Source organism: Propithecus coquereli, unplaced genomic scaffold, assembly GCF_000956105.1.
Source record: "Propithecus coquereli isolate 6110/MARCELLA unplaced genomic scaffold, Pcoq_1.0 Scaffold57, whole genome shotgun sequence".
Taxonomy (NCBI): Eukaryota; Metazoa; Chordata; class Mammalia; order Primates; family Indriidae; genus Propithecus; species Propithecus coquereli.
Window position 1 is genome coordinate 5131589 of NW_012151618.1, and position 12799 is coordinate 5144387.

The 12799-nt window shown below is 41.1% G+C and overlaps 1 protein-coding gene across 1 annotated transcript in view; it reads right to left on the reverse strand.

Annotated features, from left to right (window-relative positions):
• The window catches only part of RFX7 (regulatory factor X, 7), a 154789-nt gene extending 150766 nt beyond the window's left edge, over window positions 1-4023 (reverse strand). Inside the window, exon 1 of the mRNA XM_012658101.1 lies at window positions 3863-4023. Within this exon, the coding sequence (XP_012513555.1) occupies window positions 3863-4023 (161 nt within the window). The remainder of the gene's footprint in view (window positions 1-3862) is intronic.
• Window positions 4024-12799: the final 8776 nt, after the last annotated feature.

Genomic DNA, 12799 nt, shown 5'->3' on the forward strand with positions numbered 1-12799 from the left:
ATTTTCTACAATAAAACATCAGGTTTCATTTCAATTTCTAGGTAAAAGTTTATTACAGGTTGAATGTCCCTTATCCGAAATGCTTCAGACCAGAAGTGTTTCAGATTTTGGATTTTTCTGGATTTGGGGATATTTGCATATAATATCTTGGGGATGGGACCCAAATCTAAATACAAAATTCATTTGCTTCATATTCACCTTATACACATGGCCTAAAGGTAATTTTATACAATATCTTAAACAATTTTGTGTGGGACACAAAATTTTTACTGTGACCTGTCACACAGGTCAGGTGTGGAATTTTCCACTTGCGGAGTCATAGTGGCACTAAAAAAGTTTCAAATTTTGGAGCATTTCAGATTTTGGATTAGGGATGATCAACCCTGTACCTAAGTTACAGCCTCATTGCAAATATGCTATTCTCTCCCACCCATGTAAGTATGGTCTATTCATAAACATAACCAATCAAACAAGCAGAAGAAATTGCAAATGTTATTTTCTCTATCCTGTTTTTTCCAGAGCAATTTTATTCAATCAGAGTTTCAAGTAAAACTGCTTTAAAAAGGTAAAGAAAAGCACTTAAATTTTTTTGTTGTTATTTAAACTAAATACAAATTTTCATTTTCCCAGACACTGGGAAATAGGAGGATGGGAAAACTTGCTTTGGTATTCATTTCTGAGGTAACCAAAAAGGAGTGCAATGTGAGTTAAAGTTTGCAGTTAGGTTGGGTTGTGGCTTTATTTTAGGTTGCCAGTATGAGCCTTCATTCAAAAAAAAAAAAAAAGACATGGGTTACTAGTTTTCTTAATTTAAAAAATTTATTTTAGAATTCTGTTTAGAAAATACAAATAACATTCTTATAGCATATTCGTCATTAAAGTATACCCCTACAAATAAATCTCTTTTCAAGTAAGGAGTGTAGGTGATTTGGACCTTTTGTCTATGAAGTGGAAATAGGTAAATGTGGACTTGTAAACCTAGACTTAAGTTGAAGGTATTCAAAAACATACTATAGAAACATAAGAATACTATCAAGTTAGCAGTATCTTTCTTTTCTAGAACTACCTTAAAAATGTATTATATTTCCATTTCTTAAGAAATATAATTTCTAATCTCATTAACTACAATCGTTTCAATTTTGAATATTTTTTTTTCGGGGGCTCATTTAATGCTTGAAATTACAATGGACACAGTTTTATCAAACAACATTTTAGTTTAATAAACAGAATAAATTAATTATGAGCAGAGATAATAAATCATTGCCCAGCAAAAGGCCTACATCACATACTATATTTATATTTGTAGAGTAGGAAGACAAGTGCAGACTTGTTTGTGATCTGCAAGCCCAGTAATTTAGAAACTATGATCAACCTAAATGCAAAACCCATTTGATTATTTTTAAATATCACATTTCTTTTGAATGTAATTTTAAGTTCTCATTAGTAATGGTATCAATGGATGATACAGGAAGTAGTACAGAACTGATAATCGCTCAGAACATTATCAGGTGATAAAATAATTGATAAAATAATATTATTGCCTCAAAAATGTGAAATGAGAGAGCTAAGGAACTGCAATCTTAATGTGTTAAAAATGATTTAAATTTAATACACATATACCATTTCTTAGAAGATGGTAGTAAAGAAGCTTTCACTTTTTAACATCTTTATTTTTTATAGTCACTTGAATAATATTAAACCTGGCCTTATGGAGCAGGGCATATGAGGCTATATATTAAATACATCTACTAATATTATTTATTGTTCACTAATGTTTATTCTAAAGTTTCAAATGTAACATAAAAATTCATTTTTGCAAATAGGATTTCTAAAGTTGAAAATGAAATGGTAGTAAGTGTACCATTACAATTTTAAAATACAGATATAAAATTGCACATTTTGGGATTAAGGTGTTTGTTGCCCCTTAGTTTTTCAAAGAAAGTACCAAAACTGGAGTACACTTAAGAAGTTTTTCTCATGTTGAAGTCAGAGCAGTTAGACTGTAATGGATGTGTAATTATCAATTATCAATGAAAGACATTTAACAAATAATATGATTTACTAAAAAATGCACTCCACTATCATCATTATTCAAACACTTTAGCTGCCTATACAACTCATTTTAAAATTATATAGTGAAGATTCCTTTTCCCTTTTGTTCTCATTATAAATTACAACATACCTTATTGACTCAACTTTTAAAATTTACCTTTCTTAAGAGATATTAGTCCTTTACTTGGATGTCCCTCATCTGAATATAAAAAGGTGCTTAATTCAATTTAACAATGATTTCAGAGACACTAAGTTACATCACCTTAATAGGGGTAAAAAAAAAAAAAACAAAAAACTGGTTTTGTGGAAACCTTGATGGTAAGCAGTGAATTAAACATCTTTTTAAATTCCAGCTTTAAAAGGGGGTGAGGGTATCCACTGAATAAAGCCTGCTTTCTCTCTCTCACACACACACACAAGACATTCGTATTTATCTGACCTATTCAAGTGGCCACAACATGACTATTGTCAAAGCCAAAAAATTCTCCTTTAAAATATTTAAACTTCATTTTTAAATTAAAACTGAAAGTAAGATATTCAACTGCCAACTACTGTGTAGTATGAAACTATTAAAGCCTACACTGACCTACTTCATGTTAGTATCATGACAACATGGATGCATGCCAAGAAAATAATAAATTACTATATAACAAGCCTTAATTTTGTATTTAAAAATTGTCACTGTTTTTAAATATGTAAATACTGTACATGCAATACTAGTTGCTTTATGATACATCTGTTTTTAAATTGCAATATTAAAATAAGGAGTTTTGGTATCCTAGTAGTCATATTCAATTGACTGACCTGCAAGATTTCATTTCCATTTTCAAAATCAGGGCCTTTTTTATACTACATTTAATTCCATTTTTAAACTTCTATTAAAAGGAATCTCTTAGACCAAATTCCAAATATTGCTTTCCATTTTAAAAATAGTGTTACACTTTTTAAAAACGTCAGTTAGTGAAGAATCCTACAAAATAATGTAAGTTCATGTTCAAAGAATATTTGCAATAGCTTTAACAGAGGATGGACTTAACTCAGTGTATTTAATTATTAAAAGATTGCCACCAATCTTAAAGAGCTCAATCTGATGCTGAAATATTGGAAATTTTCATACAAGTACAATAATAGCAAAGGATATTCAACCTATGGTTTCTTTTACAAGACACATGAAATGGCAAGACATTTGAGTCCTCATTTATTTAAATAAAAAAAAAATCACTTTACGGTGTAAGCTACTACCTTAAAATATTTTATACCAAAGAAGCACTTTCTTCACAATCAATACACAGAATAAACTGTCTGGAAGGGAAATTTAATATTAGAATAAAGGAGGCAAAAATATCCAGCAACAGCAGCTAACCCAACTGAAAGGAAGAGACACATTAAATTGGGTTTTGTGCTGCATATTAATATTCTTACGCACAATGTCTGTTTGGTGAAAATTCACAATACACTTCTTCCTCCATGACTGCAAAAAAGGAGTAAACACATTTCACATTCCCCAGTTCAAATTCATGCTAACATCATGCAATATGACTTAATTTCGACCCATAGTCCTCCTACATTTAGTGAAAAACACAAATAATTTGTTTATCTGCACTTCACAATTGAGCAGAGGGTAAAAGCATTTTTTGGCTAAGGAGACCAGGGGCTCTAGAGGTCCTACACATATGCACCCGACTCGGGAAACCCACATTCAATGAATGCATCAACCTCCTCCTCCGCTCCCCCGCCCGCCGCCCCCCACCCCCTATGCTGCAGAAATGTGCCTGGGCTTTTTTACCCCAGCGATGGAGGATCCTCTTACCAGATGGAGTTCTTGATCTTGTGTTGCAGCGCGCTGGCCTCTGTCCCTGGCAGCCCGGGCACAAGGGCTGGCAGAGCCACCCCCGAGTTGGGGGCGCTGGGGGGAAGCTGCTGATGGGCATCAGGCTGCTGTGGTGGCGGCTGTCGTTGTTCCTCTGCCATCGCTGCTGGAGGGGTGGGAGGGAGGGAAGATGGGGGCGCGGGGAAGGGTGAGGAAAGAGACGGGGAGGGGAGGACGAAGGGGGGAGAGGAGGAGGTGGAGGGGAAGAGGAGGAGGAGGAGGAGGAAGGAAGCTGGATAAGCTAGGCCTTTACCCCGGGGCTCGAGTGAGTCGCTTTCGCCTGCCGCCTGGGGGACATCACCGGGGAGACCGAGCGGCTCCTCACGGCTGGGGCGCTTCACCGAGGGAGAGGCATGGCGGCGCCCCTCAGCCCCCTGCCGCCGCCGCCGCCTCCTCCCGTCAGCGGCCGGGGCTGGGGGGGTGAGGAAGGGGCGTTTGATGACGAGGTGGGGGGGGCAGGCTCCCCCCAAAATCCAAGGAGAACGGTTGCTCAGGGACTTCTCGGCCCGGCCTTCCTTCTTTGTCCCCGGGGCTTTCTACTCCGGGGTCCCCACGCTGCTTCAGCCCCAGGCTCCGCTCCACGCCACTCCCCACGCCGCCGCCACTCACTCCCAGCCCCGCCGCCGCCGCGGCCGCCGCTGCCCTGCCAGCCCCGGAGGCAGCCCAGTGCGCGCAGCCGCACTGCGGCCTGGCGCAGACCGCACAACACCTACCGCCCCGCCGGGGGGGCGTGGACGAGTGTGTGCGGGTTACGGGCGCGGGGGGCCGGGAGGGGGGCGCACGGGTGCGGAGGGGGGCGCACGGGTGCGGAGGGCGGGCGCGGGCTGGCGGCCTGGGAAGCGCGCCGCCAGAGGCCAGGAGGGGACTGGCCCAGCTGGTGGAGAGCAGGAAAACGTGGGGGAGGTGCTGGCGAGAGAAAGAGAACTTGCGTGAGGAGGAGAGACCAAATTTAATAATATTTGGCGTGGAAATGGGATTTTTTTTTTTTTTGGCATCTTCAAAGCAAGTAAATTAACCAACATTATCCTCCCCCCCCCACACACCTTCCCATGTGAGGATTACTTCCTCCCTGTGTAAATGAAGAGAACTGAAGCAGGTAAGAGGATAAAGCTGACTTTTCAGAAGCCCCCGAAGAACACCCGTTGGAATTAACCACCCTTTAGGTAATTCGGTCTTGAATGGAAATCGCAAGTCAGGAGCTGGGTTGAGTGCTCCTCGGTCGGGCATTCAAAGCCCTCCAAATCTGGCCCCACTTTAGCTATCCAATCATCGCTGCCTCCATCCCCCTGCAAGAACTCCCGGCTCCAATCAGTGAAGTCTCCATGCCATCCTCAACGCGCAGCAGATTCATTCTTCCTTAGTGCCTTTGCTCATGCTGTTCCCCTCCACCTCCCCACCCCACCCCATCCCCTTTCCAGGAATGCCCTCCCTCCTTTATACCGCTCCCAATTCAACACAGGCTCTAAGGCACAGCTCAAGTCGTGGCTTGTCAGGGTCTCTGGCAGCCAAGGCCCCTGCCTGCCTCTGAAGGAAACGCATGTAGTACTCACAACATGGAGGCTGAGGCTTCAGCCACAAGCTCCTTCCTTTGGAATCAGTTGAACACCCCCTACAAACACCACCCCCCCACAAACACACACACCCCTTCCCATTCATACCTAAGCGACAGCTTTGCCCTCTGAGAGTAAGACTCCCTGCCGCAAATAAGGCAGTCCCCTTTAAGAGCAGAAGAATTGGCTTTTCTAGGTGGGGCTGATCAGGGAGGCCTAAGCTGCCTGGGTGTAGAAGACAACAGCCAAGGCCTCTGGCACCAGATGGAACAGCTGCTCAGCTCACACTGACCTTTCTCTGGGTATGTGGGTGTTATGAGCCCTTCAGCTTTAACTTTTCTGATAGAGTTTTTATCAGGTTTCTACCTGTCAGATTCTCTGGCCACTTTCTTGCTGTGCATGGACTTTGGGCTGTGAGGCACTGCCACCTCTTAGACTCCTAGTGGGTGGTGAATCTGATTGGCTTTGGTTGCCTGGCCTTTGAGTTCTCAGTTCCCTGCCTAGGCCTGAAAACCTCTTGCTTTTGTCCACTGTGCCCTCAGGCCTGGCCCACAGACTCAAGGCCCAGACTCATGCTGAATGCTTGCTTGCACATGGGGTGGGGAGGAAGGTGCAAAACACTGTTCCTCCAGGAGGACCCAGGCCTCTTGGATTCCTTTGTGCTCCAAATACCTACTGCACTGTTTGTATCACATAAATGAGTCCCCTTTTCCATAAGCTACGGTCACGAGTCGCTTAGCCACTTTGGGAAACTATAGGTTGTTTATGAAATTCATTTTGCATACATGCTCTCATGTCGTATGTAAAGACAGTATTTTTCTGGACCAAATTGATAGCCATGGTATGCACTAGACAGAAGCTTTGAAGAATAAAAATAGCTAATGTTTGTTGACTACTTGGTGCCAGACTAGCACTTTCCACACATTATCAGAGTTACTCCTCCCCAGAAACTGAATAACGTGGGTACCATTATTCTCCCTATTTTACACATCGAATGGAAGTTTAGAGAGGTTAAACAACGTTCTTAAAATTACCCAATTAGTAAATTAGCCAGGATTTGAATCCTAGAAGTTTAATTCCAGAACCTGCAAGCTATGCTAAAACTGGGATTATACTGAAAAATCTTGAGTGTGTGTGTGTGTGTAAACCTTATATTCATGGGGAAGATGGAGGAAGTAAAAAGGCATTGGGGAAAGTTGCCGAGTCCCCGGGGTTCTAATTTTTTACCTTGCAAAGAGGGAATGATGGCTCCAAGTTGTCACACCCTGGGGGGAGATCCTTAGGGAGTGAGAGACTCATCCAAGGAAGGTAAAATATCTGAGGCCTGCCAAAGGCCTTAAGAAAAGGAAGCTGAGAACTAAAACTTTTTTTTTTTTGTAAAAACTTCGCTACCGGGTGTCACACAGGCTGGCTTCCCGAGTGCAACTTTTTAGAGTTTTTAATAGGTTCCATGAAAGAGTCACGTTACCCCAGCAGCCTCTAGAGGGCTCAGCAGAGCTGCAACCCCGAGCTGCCCTCTAGCGGCGGTGCTGACCGGAGTGTGTTGCTGAGCCTTTGGGGCCTTCAAGGAGCAACAGGTGGCTGGAGGAGACACCTGGAACTCTTAGGCTCAACCAGTAATGAGGCGAGGCCGATACTATCAGACTGAGGAGTCCTTATTGCCAGAGTGAGACATCCTTTCCGGGAGAAGAAGGTCAGCGCCCACTGCTCACTTAACATCTAGGAGTACAGTGGGTGTTTTGTTGCAGTCTTCAGAGAAGACTGCGAATAAAATTATGCCACTAAGAAATCTGAAAGGAACCTGGGTTAGGACTGAAGCCAAACCCAGAGACTCTCGGGTAAAGGTAAGATTGAAGCCATGTGCTTCTGAAATTATGTGTGTACTCCTCTGTTTATGAAACCCTGTACTAAGGACCCTCAAGGACCCAGAATCAATGTGGCTCATCTTCTCAGAGCACAGTTTGACTCAGTGGGAAGTAATGTAAAACATTATAGTAAGCATAAATTTTTAAGATAGCATACTAGATTTTGAACTCGTATTTCCCAACCCTGAGGAGTATACATTTATTCGCCCCTGTGAACTTATACACCAGTAGAAAATTTTGAGGAACATTGATGTAGTGGGGAAGAAAAGCCCTAGTCAGAAGACCTGGGAATTCAAACCTTTTGTTTCTATCTCTATAAAGATGAAAATAATGACCTACTTCACAGGGTTGTTGTAAGGAACAACGTGTAATGTGATATGTAAACCAGGAAAGTGCTATGCGCACATAAAGAGAATCTACAAGATGGATTGTGAGCACATTAAGGGGGTGACTATGTTTTATTTATCCTAGTAGTCCCAGGACACACTTCCTGACTGCTAGGTATTTAACAAATATTTTTTTAATTTAGTAGTTACTTAACCTTAATTTTCATAGCCCAGTACATTATACTATCTTATATCTGTCAACTTGTCTCATTTATGAAACTGTAAACTTTTTGTACTTTCCAGACTGTAGCATATATATTGATCATATATTTGTCAAGCCTGATACATAATTGTGTCAGGTACAGAAAGTATGAGTAAATAATACCTGGTTCCTACTTGAAGTAGTTTACATTCTGTGGAGTAGAGCAACATGTTAACATACATTAACTGTATAAGATGATGAGTTCTAAAATGTAATCACGTCTGCTAGTGCTATGGAGACATGGTGAAGCAAGGAACTGGTCCTGCTCAGAGTAAAAGAGATGTTTGGAGAAGGCCTCTTGGCTAGTATTTGAATTGGGTCTCACTGGATGAATAGGAGTTGAATAGGCAGAGCAACTGAGGAAAGATGGTTTCAGGTAAAGGAAACAACATGAGCACTGGTGTGAAGCCATGAAAGGGCACTGTTTGATGAGAGAATAATGCATAGCCCTGTGTTAGCTCTGTGATGAGATCTTTAATGGAGTATAAGGGAGGGAAAAGAAGGGGAGGGAGAAAGACATAAGCCCGTTTACAAAATGTTATTCTGTGTTATTAGTTATGATTGTTCTGACAAAAGAAGATAAGGCCTTAAATAGGTTTCATTATTGGTAATTATTGTTTAAATACTGAAAGTGTACATTTTATTTGCACAAATTATGGTAGTTTAGCAGATATGGAAACGATAAAGTTCTACCTTGTTCTCCTTTTTTCCCCCCTCATCCTCTTTTCCCCTGATCATCACTTTCTCTGGCTTCTTCCATTGCAGATTTTTCCCTCTAGGGGCTGAAAGTAGAATGTGTAATTACCTACTTGTTGTCATGTAAGAGAACAAGGAAAGAAGGCTTTACACCCCCCAAAATCTTCTTCTTTGATAGCAGAAAGTGATGCTTAATTTCTTTGGGCTAAGCTGTTGTCTTTCAAAATGCAAGTAGGCTAGGAGAGCTGATATATTAAGTTTCAATGCTGTAATATGATTGCGTTTTCAGTCTTACTTTTAATAGCATTAGAATGAGCGGGACATGTGAGGGAGTGGAGAGGGGAAAAATAAAAGAGGAAGCAAGATTACAGAAGAGGGAAGTTGAGGAGTTCAAAACTAAGTGAATACTGGCAAATCTGGATACATTTCCTCAATACCAGTACTAATGTTAAGTATGATGTGAAAATGTGAGTTCTCCTGTTAGAGCACAAATATTTCACTGTCATCAAAACGATCTGGCCGGGCGCGGTGGCTCACATCTGTAATCCTAGCACTCTGGGAGGCTGAGGTGGGTGAATCCTTTGAGCTCAGGAGTTCGAGACCAGCCTGAGCAAGAGCAAGACCCCCGTCTCTACTAAAAATAGGAAGAAATTAGCTGGACAACTAAAAAAAAAAAAAAAATAGAAAAAATTAGCTGGGCATAGTGGCGTGTGCCTGTTAGTCCCTGCTACTTGGGAGGCTAAGGCAGAAGGATTGCTTGAGCCCAGGAGTCTGAGGTTGCTGTGAGCTAGGCTGAAGCCACGGCACTCTAGCCCAGGCAACAGAGTGAGACTCTGTCTTAAAAAAAAAAGAAAAAGAAACGATGGTCTGTTAAGGCAAAATAGCCAAACTCTTCATATATTGCCAAGGCAGCGGGCTGCTAACAACACTGTCACTACCTGGCTATGCAACCCCATCTGTTCAAGTCGTTCTTTCAGGTCCCTTTGCTTGTCTGTAAGGATTAATGGGATAAAGTTCACATAATATACTTGGCTCTTCAAAGTGAGAGGTATGATGAAAATGAATGCCAGGTACTGCTTTGATTTCACTTAGAAATTTTCCACTGTTGGTACCGTATACATGTTTATGTTGTGACCTTCAATTCTTTTATATTAAAGAAGGTCCAAGTTAATTCCATTTGTCTAGATTTTAAAGGAAGTATTTACTTTTACTTGAGGCCGGAAAGGTCCCAAGTAGAAATTTGATATGTTGGAAATTCAGGCCAGCAGCAGCTGTGAACAGAAACAGGTAAAGAAAAAGCATATTTACCTAACACTAAAAGTGACAATGAAAGGACACCAGAGCCAGTCCTGCAATGAGAAAGTCAGTGCCAGTGCAGTCTGAACTGGTGGAGCCTAACCAATAATCCAGAAACTCTGTCGTTCCTCAGTTAATTTCAAGTGGTATTTAAGAACCTATTATTTACAAATTATTGTGTTGGGACCTCAAAAAGATTTAAAAATAAGTGGTAAATAAAATATTATTCTCATTTTTAAGAAATTCATAATCTAATCAGAACACTAGACATATCAACCTATACATATTTTTTAAAGTGAAATAAAAATACAAAGGACAAACAAAAAATAAGCATATAACCAGATAATTTATTGAACAATTAATTTGGTTTTTGTGCTTCTTATGTTTTCCCTCTCCTCCTGAATTCCAAGCAGGCTCCAAGGGAACTTTGTGTTAGTAGACAGAAAGTTGCCTGATAGGAACTCTCCCTTACACAACTCCAGGGGACACACATTGTAAACGATGCCTCCTGGAATAGGAGTCCTTAGAATGTAGTGTCAATGTGATCCCTGGAGTTATGCCCAGAAATGTGCCTTCCAGGTTCCTTGTTCCTTGAGGATATTTGCTAGAGGGTTAAAAAGGTAAGCATATCTAGGGAGAAGGGGAAAAAAAAGAGAAAGAAGAAAGAAGAGGTTGTGGACAGGTGGAATTGTAGAGAAAAAAAAAATCTCCCTAAACTGGAGAAAAGTTAAAGATTGGGGTTCCACTAGTGGGGATACCAGCCTTCTTCCTAGAAGTACCCCAGGGAGATATCCTAACCTTGGATGGATGCATGGTGCCCCTAGGAAGGCTGGGTGACCTTGCCCCTCTTGGTCCTTAAGCAGAGGAGTTGCCTGGCTTCTAGGGACTATAGACCCTTGAACAATAAAGATGTTAAAGTTCATCTTTCCCCTTTTCTAGTCTCAACATGTCTTCCAGACTACTGCAATACCAGGAAAGAAGAAAGCCCAATAATAACTGAGATTGGATTTCCTTCTACTCTAGCAGAATTAAGGCCAGGATCACTTAAGTCTGGGGTAAATTTAATTTGATTTAAAGAAAATAAAGAAATATGACATCACTTGCACACCCAGATTTATACTTGCAAATTTATACCTTCTAGAGATGTATGTAGATACTATATACAAAACAGTGTTAGGTAAGATATGTAAGATTAAGAACCTCAATGAATGACACAGCTAGTAACTGCTAAGGAAGTTTAGACAAAGAAAAGAACAAAGGAGCTAAAGTTATTAAAGGCAGCTTCATGGAGGACTTGGGATGGAGTGAGAGTTTGAGTAAAGGGAAGGAATTTATAAAGGTAGAAGAAACAGTGGAGACAAGTCAGAAGGGAAAAGCAGTGTGAATAGAAGCAGGAAAATGAGTGTGCACATGATGAAACACACAGGAGACTGGTGTAACTGGAGTGAACAGCTGATGGTAAGATTTTATGGAGTACCAAATTCCAAGTCTCTTGAAGCTAGTGTGTGTGTATGTATATATTTGTATGTTTACATATTTTAAAGGAATTGACTTACATGATTGTGGGGGCTGGCAAGTCTGAAATCTCTTGCGTGGACCAAAAACTCTTGGGCAAGGGATGCTGCAACACACAGGTGGAATTTCTTCTTCCTTAGGCAAATCTCAGTTTTGCTTTTGAGGCCTTTCACCTGATTGGATGAGATCCATCCAGGTTATTCAGGATAATCTTTTTACTTAAAGTCAACTCACGGTAGATCCAAATTACATCTACAAAATACCTTCACAGCGAAATCTAGATTAGTGTATGATTGAATAAACTGGGTCAACTTGGCTAGGTCAAGTAACCACGACACTCACCACATTCTGGATGTCACCCCTGGTATATTTTAGAAGAGAAAGATATCTTCAGACTGACTTTCTTCATAGGGGCCTCGGGAAAGGTCATTTCCTATGAAGTAGGCAAAGCTGTCTCCTTTCCTAGAATAGATCTATTTTCTGTGCTCTTCCTTGTACATAAATATGTTTATTCCCAGAACTTTCTATTTTTCTTCATTCCTTTTCCCCCTACCATCTCCTGAAGTTATGCCAATGTAGTATTGTGGTTGATGCTAGTATGTCTTTGGGATTTTTTTGTTGTTGTTGTCTCCATTTATAGTGCCTCTAATTGTGTCTCTAGCGTCATTCCCCTGAATCAGCCAAGCCTCAGGTCGTCTACCATATCCATGGGTCCCCTTCTTAGGCTGGCTGTATTGACATATGCCTCCATCTTGTAACCCTGACCCCCTGGTTTGAACAGGGCTCAGTATTTGACACCAAGGCCACCGATCTCTAGCTCATATGCTAGACAGTGGCTAGACAGTGAACATAAGAGCTTTGCCCAAGGAAAAGTTTAGTAATTAATGAATTGATTTCTTTTTTGGAGAATATGAATTTGAAAAGAGAGAGGGATGACGGTTGGGAGTTAAAACAGTAGCTGAAGACACACGGGAGAAAGCAGGCCTCAGAAACCATTAGACAACAGCAACCAGTAGAGGCAATTAGTAAGCAGAAACTGTGAGAAGACAAGCTAAAAAGGCTTACAGAAGATAAAGATATTTGCTTAGTAATGGTAGGAACAGTAGGCCCAGCGATTAAGAGGAACTGAGTAGATTTTCTGAGGGAGCACCAGTATAAGGGAGCATACATGAGGAAGAAACAGATTATTGGCCAGGTCTTGGGGAAATCTGGAATAATCACCCAGAAACCCAGCATCAGACATACGAGTGACCTCATAGAAACTTGACAAGAGCTAGGGAACGAAAAGTGTGTTCAGGTCCTGATGCAGTTCTAGCAACTGAATTATCTTCTCAGATCTTCCATAGTAACAGATTAATACCACACCT